General features: G+C 41.9%; 1 protein-coding gene across 1 annotated transcript; it reads left to right on the forward strand.

Moving 5' to 3' along the window:
- Positions 1-609: 609 nt before the first annotated feature.
- st6galnac (ST6 (alpha-N-acetyl-neuraminyl-2,3-beta-galactosyl-1,3)-N-acetylgalactosaminide alpha-2,6-sialyltransferase) lies at positions 610-14694 on the forward strand. The gene is made up of 10 exons (XM_038735148.1): positions 610-765; positions 1754-2099; positions 6675-7002; positions 8677-8842; positions 10003-10177; positions 10565-10703; positions 10797-10900; positions 12138-12221; positions 12358-12454; positions 12883-14694. Exons 2-10 carry the CDS (start codon positions 1957-1959, stop codon positions 13051-13053), a joined length of 1407 nt encoding a protein of 468 aa, XP_038591076.1. The 5' UTR covers positions 610-765; positions 1754-1956; the 3' UTR covers positions 13054-14694.
- Positions 14695-16656: the final 1962 nt, after the last annotated feature.

A 16656-nucleotide genomic window follows, 5' to 3' on the forward strand; every position in this document is an offset into this window, starting at 1 on the left:
TTTTGACAGTTGTTCTCTAATTGCAGTCCTTCCTTTCTTCTCAGCTGTGTTTTTATGGAGACAAGTTAAAACCACCTCACGGATGTTTCAGCCTATACATCAGGAATAATGTCCAGAGCTGACCCACTTCTCCCCCGCCCCCCCCCAGCTCACTTCCTCCAGACCGGTGGTGTGTAAAGAACCGTGTCTCCCCCTCTCAGCGCATTTAGCTTCTTTTCACAGAGGACACCGAAGCCGGAGAGGCGCACCGAGTCTTGACTCTCGCTTGGCTTGCGGTGCCCAGCTGACTGCCTGCCTGCTGGAGGGCTGTGTGGATGGCGTGAATGGCTCTCGTGACTGTGGAGAGAGTGAACTGTCATCCTGTCTTGATTTTTGAAAGCTGTCAGCTGTGTGGCAGACGTTCATGCTGCATGCTCCTGCTTGTCACCTGACAGTCTCTGTGTGCATGTACATTCGTATACGTGTGTAGGTAAAAGGTTTCCCACATTGCAAAGATCTTTAGAGCTGCCTGCTCATGTCTAACTTTATTGCAGCCTGGAGTGGGCTTCTTTCTCTCCCCCCACCCCTCATGCTCTGGAGTTAGAGGGGGTTGACCAATTGCCAGCAGCTGTTGCTCATTTCACAATGGTCCCGCCCAGACAGCGCCGAGCCTGGCAGCGCAGCAGCTCCACAGTATATGAGCAGCAGAGCTCCCAACTTAGAGGAAATATGTCTACCATCATGAAGGAGAGGCTGAGACTACAGAACACAGGAGATTTTCTACTGGTGAGAGAACGTTCACTTTTCTTTATTTCTTCTTTTTGTGTTATATTTAAAGAGCTTTGTTTCTGTTAGACGGAAAGACAGACACCAGAGAGTCCTGACTGTAGGAGGAAGGGGGAGGTTGAATCATGATTTGTCACAGTCTGATGCATGTGTTTTGTTTCTCCTCCTTATATTCTGCTCTTTTCTTCAGCCATGTTGTGTTTAATCCCTTTTTTACAACACTTAGTTTAAGTAAACATTTTCTGCTAAAACTACAAATTTTTATTTTGGTCTAGGAAAAATACAAATTCCCCAGAGGTTTTCTGTTATGTCTGTTATCAGAGAGATGGAAGCTGAGTTTATCACTGCATCACACATTCTTTCCATTCCCCATTTAGCCACAGGAGTACCTACTCCCCCAAGCCTGTGAAATTGTATCGTCACCTGGTCGTCAGTGCTGTTATCTTCCAAATTCACCCAGTTATCAAGTGTTATCTCTTGAGGATTGCTTGGACTTGAGAAAGCATCTTGAGACCTGACTTCAGAAGTTTAGAGAGCAGATTTCAGCGCCTGTTTTATTACAGTACTTAACAAAGAGCTGGGAAGTGGAGAGGGGAGTTGCTCGTGGTGGATGCTAATGTTTTCAACTTCTGGTGAAATTTCTAGAGACTCTCAACGTACGTTTGACTGCAAAAAGCGGGGCAAACGGGTTTCCTGTAAGGTTTCTGGCTTCCTGTGTCGGTGTCATCTCCCATCAGCTGCAGCTGACTTGAGCGATCAAAAGGTTTCTTTTGTTTCCTCCTTTTTGTACAGTGAGAGCAGAAAAGTGAGGAATCGAAGTAGGATGTTAAAGGATATGACTGTTGTGACCCTGCACTTTGTGTTCAAGGTCGCGAGCAAAGGTTTCATTAAAAAGGGATTATTTGGGACTCTGACACTGAAGGATATAGTTTCCCCTTCTGTCGTGCCCTCGTTCCAACTCTCTCTCTCAATCTCCCTCCTGCTGTAGTTGTGCTGAGAGAAGCCCAGAGTGGAGCCAAGCTCCTGTTGTGGGCTAATTAAATCCCCACCTCCGCTGACACCCCGCCTTCCCTGGTTGACCGGAAACAGTCCAGAGCAGGACACCATCCTCGCCGGCCTCCTCTGCCTCCTGATGTTCCTTCAGGCAGGGCGAACACACTCAGTCTGCCGGTCGCACACACCTTGACGGGGATGGCCCTCCAGAGGAGGCTGGTGGTTGGCGTGTTGACCGTCATCTCCCTGCTCTGTGTCTACATCCTGTGTGTGAACCTGGAGGTGCCACTGTCCTGGTCCTTAACGCCTCTGAAACACGACTACACAGCGGGCGCTAGCAAGTGAGTGAAGGCCCAAAACCGGCACTGTTAGTTGGGGATTATTTTAATATTTTACAGGGTAATAATCAGAAAGTATGAGCAGTTATGTGTTTCATTGTGTGGCGCTCTGACACATCAGCAGCTTTAATCTGAGGGTGTTTACATTTAATTATGTAAACTGTGTCACAACTGTAGCCATTTTTCATATGAAGTATATTCCCTTTTTGTGGGGAAAAGCAGCAGGATAGGGATTTTTACATTACAGGCCATGTTGGTCACAAGACCTAAATCAAAGATGTTGTTTTTCACCTGCTGAAGAGCAAACTAAATCCAGAAACCCCAGCACAGTGTCTGCTGATGTCTGAGCCTTCAGAAAGGCACTGACTGCAAATGAACAGATAATGAATATGACTTTATTTAAAAGCGTACTCCACCAAGCGTTGCACTTCCATAAGCTTTGGGGTCTTGTAAGAGACGGAGATCTCCTGACTGACTCAAACAGAGACTTGCAATTTAATGGCATCTTGTTATGAACATCCACAAACACTCAGTTAATCTGTTTTTAAATGGGGTTTTGATTCAGTGAGCCCCACCCACTTAAAACCACTGAGAGGAACAAATACACAAATCTTTTATGGAAATGACCGAAACTGTTTGGCTTTCATGTAGACCTCCATCGCTCATAGTAAGAAAGTGATTGAGAAAATAGGCTGACAGGGCCTCGTTGTCACGGTTTCATTTAAAATCAAATGCACTTCATGTTTGAACATTTAAGTCACAGACAGATGAGGAGACCAGGCAGCAGTTTCAGCACAGACTTGAGGGGTCAGCTTCAGCAGTAAAAAGGGACGGGGTTAACGGGTTAAACTCTTAGATCATGAGTGGCATGAAAAGTTCCATGGCTCTATATTTTTGTAACCAGCACTTATTCCCCCTCTAGCTGTATCATTGTGGTTTTAACAAAGGAGCCACACAGCGCTCCGGCTGCACTAATGAAGAAAAGCCCCTGGAGTTATTTCACTGGAGGTGGTCTCTTGCACGCGTGTGTGAAACGTACGCTTTGTTATAACGGGCAGTGCTCCAGCTTTAAAAGCTATCGGGTCCAGATAAGATGCATTAAGTCTTAGAGGGGGAAGGACGTCTGTTTCTCAAAGGTCTGCTTCAGACACTAAATGGTACGTTTGGCATGTGGAGCCCGCAGGTCTTTCATTTTAAAAGCTGCTCTCTTAATCTGAACAGCTGGGTAAAAAAAAAAAAATGTGAATATCCTCTGCTCTTCCCCTTTAATGAGACCCTGTGTTAATTTAATGGACTGTGGAGTACTTTGCATTTAATAAATGCAAAGGACTCCATTGCGAAAGAATATTGTCAAAGCACTGTAAATATTGAAATAAACCTACTGTAAGGGACAAAAGATTCTTGTAATATGTAACTCTTGTTTGGGGGGGGGGGGGGGGGGGGTGATAATGGGAGGAAATAAACCTCTTAATCCTCTTATTTACGTAAGAGAATCACATCTTTCTCTTACCCTCAAAACAAAACGCATGCAAAAAATATTCATAAAGGAAATATGTTTTAGTTTTTTTTTTAAGAGAAGAGGGAACAAAAGTTAATGAGACGAGGGGAGCAGCGTGTGCACATGGTTGGGGACATGCAGTTTAATTTTAGTTCCTGTTTCTACAAATTCTTTCATGGCAACATGAAATGCAAACAGACTTCCTGCCTCTCTGCAGTTGACCCTATTGATCTTTGTTCAACATTAACAAGTTCCAGTTGAGCTTTAATTCAGCTGCTTTATTACATTTGTCTTGTTACGGGCCTTTACGAGGTTTACTCTCTGCTGAGAGAGTGACCTCAGCAGCATCTGGTGCGTCGGGCTGCTAATGAAGAGCTAATAAGAGTTAGGGCGAGGGCCGGGGTTACCTGAGACTGCAATTTTGTTTTCTGTCGTGTACACTAGGGTTAGTTACTACTTTAATATAAAGTTAAATATTTGACTAAATGCACAATATTCATAGTTGAGGAGTACATGCATTTTGCTGGTTTCTTGTGAGAGTGAAACTACTGAAACAATTCTTCGATTAATGGCCAACAGTTTATTTGCTTCTTGTCTAATCTAGAAGTTGGTTGGTTTTGGGCTGTTGTTTGGACAAAACATGAAATTCTGAAGGCAACACGTTGGGCTGTGGGAGATTGTGATTTCTCACGGTTTCCTGACATCTTTTAATCTTTATTGATGATGAGAAAATTGTTAGTTGCAGCCATAGTCGAGAATTAACTTTCAACGAGTTTTGCGCAACCCTGCAACTACAGTCAGATTTTGCTTTATATACCCTGCCGGTCAAAAGTTTTGGACCACCCCCATTGTTCTAGTTTTTATTGAAAAGTAATTCAAGTCCAGTGAAAACATTAATGATGCAAAAGTAAGTTCAAAGCAGCGTTTAGATCAGATTTTCAGATAAAATTAACTGAATTAAAGTTTGATTCATTTCACTATAGAATCAGCTGAGATCCAACTGCTGTCTTCCCTCATTAATTGCCGTTTTAATAAAAATGGAGCATCTGAGGTTGTATGAACAGAGTACGGTCTAGACCTGCTCTTTTATGAAGAGAACTGTTGTTGGTTGGCGCTATATAAATTGAATTGAACAGACTGTTCCAAGGTATTTACACATTAGGAAACCTGTTTTTGCACAAACTTTCCAGGCTTCACTTACTTCCACTGCTGCAGAATCACAAAGTTGTTAACTCAATACTGCCCAGTAATCCCTGAAAAATTAAAGGGTTCTTAAAGTTTAGAGAAATAATGTAAACTTGTCTTTAAATTATTTTTTTTGGTTATTATGCAGCAATCAAAGTAAATGAAGCCTTGAAAGTTGATTCAAAAAACACTTTCAACAGGTGTCATGTGTAAACCGCTTGTATCAATAAATCCTCTGAACACTTATTTGTACAATGTTGCAACTAAAAGGCAATTGACAAAAGACGAACCAGCTGGTCACCAATTGATCCCACACTGAAATAATGAACAAAACTCCTTCATTTTATAGCTGAGAACTGTCTGTTTTGGTGGCTTAAATTATTACTTTCGCGGGGTTTTTTTAAAAGGTCTTTCACTGGACTTGAACTACTTTTATATTTCAATTTAAAAACTAGAATTAAAGCTGCAAGCAGCGATGGGCGGGCCCTCGCACTTGTAGCACATTGAGCTGTGAGGCGGCTGCGTGGCAGATTCTGGCGCTCTGCCAGTGTGGTTGTGAATTTGCCATGGGCTGCAGATGCTGCACAAATGTGTTAATCTTCACTTTCTGTGTCTATGAGCATGTACACTGAAGTTAAAACAACTTCCTGTTTCATGGCAACTCATCGGGTTGTGTGTGGTTTTGTTGTTTTGACAGCACACCACAGGTAAACCAGTCGACTGGTAATAACGGTTTCTACAACTTTTTATTGTCAATGGGTTTAGACTGCACATTGAAAATTTGAAGTCGCTTGGACTAATTGCCTAGGGGGAGTTTGTTAAAGTACAAAGTGTGTAAATCTCCAAAAATGACCATTAAATCCAAAATGGCCGACTTCCTGTTGGTTTTAGGCAATGGCTTACGCATACACGTAGGTGAAACTTAGTCTGGGGGCTGCTCTGTAGAGGGCGCTAGCGAGCCATTTTGCCACGGCCATTTGCGAAATCCATAAAATACGAAATTTTTCGCCACTCCTGAATTTTGCGCAAAGTTTTTGAGTTTTCGAATATCTTTAGGCCCCCGATATTGAGGTTCCTTTGGAGGAGGGGGGGGAATAATAATCCTTTCAGTTTCAATAGGGACCTTGCTTGGGCTCTAAAAATGGGTGTTGTAAAACTTTTGACCGGTAATGTATGTTGGTAAATTTTGATAGAAAATATAAATAAAATAAGTGGTTTTTTTTATTTCCCCCTTTCTATTAAGAACCCATGCACCCAAAACCAGAGAATTCACTCCATCGCTTCTAGTAAGAAGCTGATTGACTCGAATATATATTCTGTGCCTTTAAGCCTTTTGGTATCTCAAGAAAAATGCAGCCTCCACCCTCTTCTTTATGACTGTAATGTGCTTTCCAAGTTATGCAGTGTGAAAATAAGACATAAATCAACTTTTCTACATAAACTTCAGATCCTCCCAATTTCACATTTTAGACTAACTTTTGCTTTGGACACATTCTGTCAAAAGTTTTCTCAAACTGTCCCCACAAAACCTGTATTTGTTTCACAGGGGATTACCCACAGCTATCTTAGAAACAAAACACATACGCTGACCTGCCACAGTAGCTAAATTGCTGGTGACAGCTTGAGCAAATAATGGTTGCATCAAGCCGTTTTCTTTGAAGAATTTAGTAATAGAGAATAACAGAAGTACTAAAAAGGAAATCAGCTGGTCAAGAAACCTGCGGTCTAAAGCGGTTTCAAGCGTCTGGCCCCGAGCAAAGGGATGCATAATCATTTACAGTCTGGGTTTCTATGTTCTGGGGAACAGATCCCCTCCTGACCTTGAATGAGACTGAGCTTTATTTCCAGCAGTGACTTGCCGGGCTCACTGCCAAATCTTGTTCTGTCTTCCACAGCGTCTCAAGAGACTCCGAGGAGCCTCTTGACAGCGCGACCCGGCCGCCCTCTGCCTTACACTTTCACATAGAGCACCAGGTTCTGCATGAACACACACATGCCACGCAGACTTTAAAGACTCAAACATCCAAAGTCTCTAAACAAAAAGTAGAGAACAACGTCCTGGATGTCTCAAAGTCCAGCTCCAGTTCTGATGGCCTGGATAAAACCTGGATCAGGACCAAAGGCCCTACACCGAAGCCTCAGTGGATCACTCAGGCAGCCAGGACAACAGAGCCTTCCTACATTGGAGACACTTACATGAGTGAAGACGTCCCCCCACAAACGGTGAGTTCATTGTTTTGTGTTTTTTCTCTTAATACTTTGACCTCCCTCTGGTGCCCAGTCCCAAGACCACAGGTCACTACTGCAGCTACAAATCTATAAAATTGCATCAGGAAAAATTGTTTTGTTTTTTTTTTTTTAAGGCTGTTTTCTTTAAAAACTTTGTCACTGTATATTTAAATAAACATTACTCAAATAGGAGGAAATGGAGCATTTTGGTGGGGTGTGTGTGGGGTTGTTTTTTTTTTCCCATGGTAAAAAAGGAACTGGTGCAGAGTGAGGCTTGCTGCTTTTAACAAGACCACTGGGCTTTGCTTTGACAAACACAATACTTAGTAAGTTACATTCATTGTTGGCGTGGGTCTGGTTTTGTGGGGTTTGACAAAAGTATTAAATGTCACCTGTCTTAGCCTTTTATGGCACCAAATAGAGCACTTAAAGAGTAAACATTCATTATGGTGGGAAAGACGCTGTGTTTACACAAACCAACAGGTAGTGAAAGTTGTAACACATCCCTCTTTTAAACTTGTGATGTGTTTCACAACGCTGTCATAGGGCGGCTGCCACACTTGTACTGGGTGGGTCTGTCCTCCAAGTAAATGTTTCATGGAAAACGGAGTCCTGTCTCCTACAGCCTGGCTCTGAATGTGTCATCAAGCCTGAATCTCTTCATGAGTTGTCTTCTGGGAGGAAAAACTGAGGGAGGATAAGAAAACACACAAGATAAAATGAGGGAAAAATCTGCCTTAAAGTCTGTTAGGAGTGATCACAGGGTTCCAGAAGAGTTTAATTTAAACAAGGCAACTCGCACAATCTTTCATGTTATTCTCCTACCATGCACACACTGTACTTCTGTACGATACAGCTTTTAAAGGAAAGACTATAAACTTTGTGGCGCTGCAGTTTATGCTTTGAGCTGTTGCCTAAGAAAAGGGAGGCCACAGACCGAATCGCTTGTTGATTCCTCAGATAACACGATTAACAAGATGATAAGGTTGCTAACAAGAAGCTTGGTGCCATCATCCACGTGTTCGCATGTCCATGGTGGTGGTTGAAATATTGTGAGCCAGTTCCCTCTTGGGTTATCTTCACTGGCCTTAACCTAGAACAACATCCATCTGCTGTTTAGTCTCCAGTGCTACGTCTTATTGTAATCTATTGCTATCCATGAGCTGTACTCTAATCTGTGGAGCCAGTGAGTTCTTGTGAGACTCAACCTTGTAAGATCTGACGCCTGAGCTGCTGTCTCTACCCTTCTTTTTTTCTTTTTTTTTTTTTATCAAACCGTTGCCTCCCTAACAAGGACCGTTACGTGTGAGAAATAACTAGAGCTGGGAGGTCAGTGAACACTTGTGGGGTGAGCTAATGACTCCAAGCTAGACCTGTCTTACCTTCACTGTTGGACCAATTAAGCCCCCTAAGAAGAACATTCTCTAACACGTGTAATTCATAATGTCTCTTGAAGCCTCTTGTCGTTAGTGGTGGTGTGTGTTGCTAATTACTCGGTAATTGCCTCCAGTGGGAGTCTGGAGGTTAATGTTGGCGGCTTTTGCAAGTTGAACAGATGATGCTCGGCTTGTAAAGATCATGTGGGACATGGTGTGTACGAGGTCGTAGAGAGGAGATAAGACTTTCTGTATATGGTTTGATAACAAGGTTGTTATCTGCTTCCCTCAGGACTGCCCAGACGGCATCCAAAGTCGGGTCACACAAACGGAATTTGGTGAGAGGTTTCTGAAAAACATCCCAGTCCTGCAGTGGGCCAAACACGTCACTCCTGAACAGCACCAGCGCCTGAGCCGGTACCCAGGGGCACATGGCTGGGGGGGGGTCGACTATGAGAGTGAGTTTCTGTTGGTTCTATACTATATTTTATATTTTTAATGCCATGTTCACCTATATTGATTGTCTGAGATGGTCAAACCTATTTTGGACACCTGAATGAAGCTGATCTAACAAAGGTTGAGGTCAAGGGCAACTGGACTTGGCTGAAGATCCTAGAAGACGTTTCATCCCTCATCCAAGAGACTTCTTCAGTTATCAAATTTACACACTTTCAAAAAGCCTGAGGTGCTGAGTGCAGCGCGTTGCTCTGGTTAATAAAAGAGCCATGATTTATTTTTGCAGAATGAGTGCACTCTCCCTCACCAACACTTGTGGTTGGCAAGTACTTTGATCAGAGTGAGTCTAGAAAACCTAATCTGTGCATTGTGTACTGTGTGTTTACTTTGAGTAGTCATCAGGCAACACATGGCAGCTTCGTTGTATTTAGTCTGTGGATGATTGGTCTTATGAACATAATACCAAGTGAATGATCTCAGCTTTTAAAATTGATTTTTGACAGACTCAATAGTTAAAAATGCAGGATTTCATTTGTTTTATATATTTAATGGTGCATAACACTACACACAGTAATTCATCAAATTGCAACCAAAAAAAAAACAAAATGAAGCTCAGGCCTGGACCTCAGAGTCTGGGGTCCCACGGCACTTTGCCCATTTGGTAATTCAAAAGATTTTTCATTAACTGCAGAAATTCATATTTATACGGGGGGGGACTGCAAGTAGAGTGCAGGAGTTTCTGTGTGAGATTTTACACGGGGTGTTTTTTTTTTTGTTTTTTTTTTTTGTACAGCAAAGTACATTCATATTAGAAATGTTTAGACACCGAAGTTTGTCTAAAGCAGATTGTGTACTCTTTGATTCGTTATCTAAAATTTGCATTCCACACAGAAGATGTTAAGGATTTTGGATCATTTGAGGACATGCAAGATGCTTATCACGTTTAGACAATGGTAGCTTTCCTCTCTGTGCCCACACATGTAGCCACAGCGGTTTTCATTCAGACTGAACGGAATCTGTAGGCGGATGCAATTACATAGACAAACAAATCAGTGGTTCAGCAACAAAATCTTATTTGTGATTTAAGGATTTTTGTAAAAAAAAAACAACTTAAGACTGTTCTGCAATTCCCATCTAGATTAATTCTGTAATGTGTCAACAGCATTGGTGGAAACTCTGTCTGTCCTCAATTCGTCTGCTAACTGGCAGATGTTCGACGACTGGAAGGATCGCAGCAGTAAACCAGAGTGCATCCGCTGTGCTGTGGTGGGGAACGGTGGGATCCTGAATAATTCAAAGAAAGGGGAGGAGATCGACGGTCATCACTATGTGTTCAGGTAGATACAGACTCGGGCTCAATAGCAAAACATGTTTCGAAAGCCACATGTTTGCAAAGGTCTGTCGAGGCCCCACCCAAGCCTTTTTCAGGCTCTAAGGAGATTTGTTTTAAAATTGTTTAACTATTTTTAAAACGACAAATGAACCTCCTGAAAATAACTTCTATCATATGTGCACTTAAAGTGAATAAAACGCATCAATGATTTTGTTATAATGCACCCAAGTCATTATCCCCCCCACACACACAAACATACATATTTTAAAATCATAACACTTGTTATAATGCCCCTACATCCTAAAGTGCAGCAGTTTTGGCACTAAAACGAAGTCAATAACGAGGGATCCTTCTGTCAAGTGTCATATTTGTGGGCTCCTGTGATCTTCAGGACCAATGGCGCAGTCATTAAGGGCTTTGAGAAGGATGTGGGGTCTCGTACCACCCACTACACGTTCTCCACCAACACAATGGTCAACTCCATGAGGAGCTACGCAGGTGCCGGGTATAGAGGACCACCTCAGTCAAAGGTGAGGGCAAAAACTAAAATATCCTCCCATAAAAGGCTAAAATCATGACGTAAAAGGATCGGAGTCGCATCACACTCTGCTGCTCTCCAACAGGAAACGCGATACATTTTTCTGCCAGATCACGACCGTGACTACCTGCTGATGAAGGCTGCAGTGACACACACTCGAGTAGAGAGAGGGTCTGAGCAGAACAAAGAGTAAGTAACACTTACAGGCTCATTGTTCTTGCTATTCATTCCTCTAATCATCTTCATGTACATAATCTGTATCGTCCACTGTGTGCGCTCACACGTCCATCCATTTAAAGGTTAAGTGTGAAAGATTTAGTGGTATCTAGCAGCGAGGTTGCGAATAGCTACAAACGGTTTTCCACCTCCCCTTGTTTTTTTTTTTTTTCTTTTTTTTTTTCAGAGCATAGGTTAGCTGTAGTGGCTGAACAGTCTGCCACATTGGATAACATGGCGGCAAAAAAATACTTTGATAGCGGTGCTGAAATAAATCTCAGTCAGCCAGTTAGTTGTTGGATGAAGATCAAACACACTGCAGTTAACTCTTTATTAAACAGTTGCTTCATAATTTAAGGAGGGGGGAGATAAATTCACCTGATGTGGGATCAAACACGCAACTTTCCAGGAGAGTCTTGCACTTTACTGGATGAGCTAACCAAACAACATAACATGCAGTTTAAACATTTTGTCTGATACTCTCACCCTCCGTATAATGGCTAAAAAAAATTGCTCCGATGCAAAACTTATTTGCCCCCCCCCCCCCCCCCGGCGGATATTATAACTAGTACTACTTCGACTCTACATATTCAACATAGTGATGAGCGTCTACACTGCTAAAACTTCCACAAGAACGCAGTGACGAAACGCGCTGTTTGTCAGTTTTCAGCTACTGTAGAAACATGGTGACCTTCATGGAAGGGAGGACCCATGGTTATATAGATGGAAACGTCTCATGCTAAGGTAATAAAAACAGTTTATGGAAGGTCTTTACACACCACTGAAAACATGGTTATGGATCTCGTATTTCATTTCTGTCGATAGATCCTTGGAAATATTACCCACTGAACCTTTAAGCAGGCTGTCATGTTTTTGTTTTTTTTTCCTCCACTCTTATTTTCACTCTTGTATGTGAGCAGTGGTGGAAAGTAACATACTTCAGCACATGTACCAAAGTACTGACGTAGCTACAGTGTGTATTTTATACTATTTTTACTCCATTACATTCAGAGAAACGTGTGCAGCCAGTGAAGACAGGTGTTTTTCTCACACTATGGGCTTACAGAGCAGCGCTCTGTGTGTGGTTCAAACCTCCCTATTGCACACTGTCTAATCTTTACCACTTCCATGTAGGTGTTGCAACTCTTCTGGAGAAAATAGTCACTGTGCTAACATTAGCATGTACAGTAAACAGTATTTTTCTCCACAGTCCTTCCAAGTACTTTGGAGAGGACCTGTCAATAGAAAAGTTCAAGATGTACCACCCCGATTTCATCCGTTACCTCAGAAACAGGTGAGCGAATTATCTGCAGAGCAGGCGAACAGAATGAAAGCATGGCTCAAGTTTGAAGTCTGAAAGCACAAACACAGCAGCAGATTTATTTATGTTGTGTTTTTTTTTTTTTTTTTGTTTTTTTTTCTTGTTTCAGATTCCTTCGTTCTCCAAGTCTGAAAAAATTTAGGAACATTTACCGGCCGACAACGGGAGCTGTGATGCTGCTGGCTGCACTGCACACCTGCAGCAAGGTGGAATTCACCAGTACTGCGTATTTCTGCCAGCCAGCTGTTTATTCACTGACAAGTCTGTACTTGCCTGATACCGTGAGAATGTTTTGACTAAGCTGTTGGCCTTGTAAATGCACATTTCTATGACGATGTGTAGTCATAGTGCTGATAATGACTCGCTCCAACCAGTTTTGTGGAAGTGCTTTCAGGAAACATGAAGTAGTGCTTTTTCTGTATTTATCAAATCACTGGCAGGTTCCCACAGAGCCAAAGCATGTCATGACTTTAAAAACTGCTTTTTCACCTGTCTGGCAGGAATGAAAAATAAGATGAAAGTAACGGAACATGAAATCAAAGAGCTTGTCACAGCTGAGATCTGTTTAGATTTTTAGGCAGTCAGATGACAGATTGTTTCATGCGCTGACTGCCTTTTGTTTTTCCTGTCGAAGGTGAGTGCGTACGGCTTCATGACCCCAGACTATAAGAGCTACTCTGACCACTACTTCGACATCAAGCACCACCCAGTGGCCTTCTTCGCCAACCACGACATGCGTATGGAACTGATTCTGTGGCAGCAGCTGCACCAGGCGGGTCTCATACAACTGTACATGCACAAGTGAAGTCACGTCAACCGAAAACTGTCTGCGCACGAGTTACCAGCGTGGGAACGTGATAACGGGACAACCCTGCCAGTCTTGTCTTAAAATGTTGAGGACTTTCTGAATTAAGAATAATACAAAGAAGACTTTGAGAAGAGTTTGTTTGTTTTGGAGTTGTGTGTTTTTTTTTTTGTTTTTTTTATGAAGGAAATATTTTCTTCTACAATTACTGCTGCTATGAATTTGACTGATTTATTCATCAGTATAAGGTTGTTGTGTTTTTTTAAATCATTATCCCAGAACGCATGTTTTGGTGATTTGAGGGTCAAAATGGGTCCAGACACTTAACTTTAAACCAGGCTAAATAGCTTGTTCCAGTAATTCAATTCTTGTTGCTCTTTGTGTTTTTAGTATGTTTCAGAGTATAATTAAGAGACACAAAGAGGGAGGGATTGAAAGAACATGTTTATGAAAGTGAGTTAACATGCTCTTAGAGTATGTAGTGTAAAAGCGCTTTGAGTGGTCAAAGACTAAAAAGGCGCTATCCAAGTACAGAGCATTTACATTTAGAGGGAACATCTTAAGGGGTATCAGTGCAGGTGGAGCATCTGTCACATTTTATTGCCCCGAGTGTTTATTTGAACAGATAACGGGATGGGTTTTACATTGAGGGTATAGAATTACCACTCTGAAGTTTTCATGGTTCATATTTCTGACTGCAGAGAATCAAAAACCTTCTTGGACTTCAATCCATATTAAAAATTTAGCCTGGCTTACTAGTTTTAGCTTGTCAACCATGTTTCTGGGATGACTCTAGAGCGTATCACACAATCAGTCTCTGCCAGAGTTACAGTGGAGGTTCTTGTTAGTGGTACACAGTTTGTTGACAAGGGACAAGGCTGCAATTGAGTTGGCCACTTGCTTAAAATATCCTGTCTCCCGGCCCTAAAATGACGGTGCACTGCTGGCAGTGGCCAAAGTCTGTTCTGACATTTAGTCAGATTATGTTCGGAGTCTGTCTCTGTATATTGTACTGTAGAAGCTCACAAAAACCCACGGAGTGTAACTATAAAGCTCTTTGGGACACACGTTTGAACATGAGAGGGCATTTCAAGGCATGTAACTTATTATATTTTTTTTTCTTACATTTCATAGGCCCACAAGTGTACTTTTTTTTTTTTTTTTTTTTACATGTTACCACACTGTGATGATATGAACACTGTGTGCGGGCTCTACTTGACTTTCAGTGCCTTTTTTTTAATGTGAATCTGTTTGGTGACTGAAGTAGAAATTCAGGATTTTCCCACAACAAGACAAACGAGGAAGTCTGTGTCCTCGTCCCTCGGTTTGGATTTTGGGACGTTCCCCGAGGACTCGTCTTATGGAATCTGCTTGTTTACCTGCCAGACCTGGACTCCTCTCTGCGCTGTGATGAAGGGTCGAAGTCCATAAAAATGTATTGCCACTCCTCTCAAACTGGACTAAGGCATCAGATCCTCAATAAGTCTGTATTGTGCTGACAGCAATGACACAAACTGTAGGTCTGCTAGTAGGAGGAGAAAAGAAACCAAAGACACACTGTAAATCAGGGATAATATCCAATCAGTACATATTCTAACTCTGATAACCCTCTTAAATCAGTATAAAAGTAAACTGACTTTATTTCTGTGTGTTTTGTGATTCTTTCTTGATTTTTGTCACTGAAATGTACAGGTCCCATAATTTCCCAGAGTACCTGTAAATTCTTTGTAAGATTACTGGAAAGGATTAGGCAAATTGGTACTAATTATAGAGGAAATAGTGACTGTTAACCTAGTTCAATGTGCAAAAATGTGAAATTTGTCTCCAAGCAATTCCCATTCACTACAAATGGAGAATAGTTCCATAGTTCAGATACTTCTGAGGAAACTCACTCTTGAGATCAACAACTTCTTATAAACTCAGCTCAACTGACCAAACATATTTGTTTTTTTCCCCCGTGTCCTTAAAGCCATTACATGACTTTCCCCAGGAAACGGGAACAAAGACTCTGCTAAAGGTGGTGCTGCCTTGCTTGGAAAATACAGTTTAATCATAGGGCAGCTGTGTGCTTACACCTCTATCATTTTAGCAGACAAACTGAGATCATGGGTTAATCATTAGTTTAGTCAGCCAATAATGTAGCCTGTTTTAAACAACTTTAGCTTTTCACAACTCCTATTTGTTTGTTTCATTTAGCAGACTGCTGATGACAGCAGTCCTCAGGTCGAGGAAGTTGCATTCTTTAGGGAGGGCAGATCTGGTATGCAGGGCCTGTCTGTCCTCCTCTTCTCTGTAGTAACACTCTGGAGTGCAGATTAACCACATGACCTCTTTGGTTCCTTCTCCATTTTGATCATGTCTGAGAACACTGCGAGGAGTGGAGGCAGACACATGAAGCCAGATGTGGATGGTGTGGTTGGTTTGGCTGCATCAGGGAGTTACCAAAGCCACGAGTCAGGCTTTGCAGCGCTGCCAAAATGTCTGGCAGCAGGACATAGAGCCGCCACCAGCCTGCGAGACGAGGCCTTTTTCAGACTGGAACATAAACCGATGCATGTGGGAATGGGAACAGATCACCAGCCTGCTTTATGTGGATCCCTGTTTGCATAGGTTTCCTATCAAAACAGACAGTTTCCAGTAGATGGTGCTGAAGGTGTGGAAACTAAAACTTCCTCATGAGCTCACTCAAGATTCTTTTTGTTAAAATATTTGATTTATTGATTTGTTGTGGAAAATCTTGGGGAAATAAATGTTAATTTAGGCTCTTGTGACTGTGATAATAAAGTGTGGGCTCTTATTCCATGACGACACGTCCTACTCCAACCTGTTTACATTTTGATTAGAATGTATTTGCATCATGTTGAGCTCATCCTCTGTTATCAGAGCCTTTTTAAAACACCAGTAAGATAAAGAGTGACTAACTGCTGACTCTTAGTGGTGATAACAGTTCAGTGCACCAGAGAGACAAACCGCAGGAAAGACCCTCACCTCTGCAGTCGGCCCCTCCATTTCAATCACATCTTTGATCACGACCTCCTCAGATAGGAGAGCTACCTGTGATCTGAGAGATTCTTAACAGCTTGAACATTTTACATATATTGAATACCTTGGATTTTGAGTGCAAAAAGTATTTTAATTAACTTTATTTTAATGTTAATAATTTTTGGACTAAAAGGGAGCTCTGCGGCACAGAGGAAGAAGATATATCAGGCCGTGATACACATGCAGTAGGCTGCTTGTTAGTGGATACATTCATTGCTGGTTTGGGTCTTTTTGTGGGATTTGTTCGTGATAAGAAAATGTAGAATTCTGCTAACTTAATCCATAAAAACTGTCAAATCACATCAGCCCCTTTTTTAGCAAACATGACTACTCTGATGGGGGAAAATCACCTGTATTAACATAACATGCCAACAGGAATCAAAGTGTCTGTGCATGTGAACATAAACATAGTGTGCATTTCCTACAGGGGTTAAAATAAACTTGTCCCACACTGTCTGCTGGACTTAGCTAAACTAACAGAAAATGAAATGGCAGGCTCGTAACCTAGCAACAGCATCAGTTAGTGATTGTTTGTAAGAGAGCAAACTGATTTTAACGGAT

The sequence above is a fragment of the Micropterus salmoides genome, unplaced genomic scaffold (genome assembly GCF_014851395.1).
Source record: "Micropterus salmoides isolate LMB-PRFRI ecotype aquatic unplaced genomic scaffold, ASM1485139v1 Ms_hic_scaffold_21, whole genome shotgun sequence".
NCBI classification, from domain to species: domain Eukaryota; kingdom Metazoa; phylum Chordata; class Actinopteri; order Centrarchiformes; family Centrarchidae; genus Micropterus; species Micropterus salmoides.

What these genes read in the sequence shown, in the direction of transcription:
- st6galnac (XM_038735148.1), top strand. Translation starts at nt 1,957, where the DNA reads ATGGCCCTCCAGAGGAGGCTGGTGGTTGGCGTGTTGACCGTCATCTCC. An exon ending in GAGGACCACCTCAGTCAAAG is followed by an intron (nt 10,704 to 10,796) that starts GTGAGGGCAAAA and finishes GCTCTCCAACAG; the next exon opens with GAAACGCGATACATTTTTCT. An exon ending in GGGTCTGAGCAGAACAAAGA is followed by an intron (nt 10,901 to 12,137) that starts GTAAGTAACACT and finishes TTTTCTCCACAG; the next exon opens with TCCTTCCAAGTACTTTGGAG.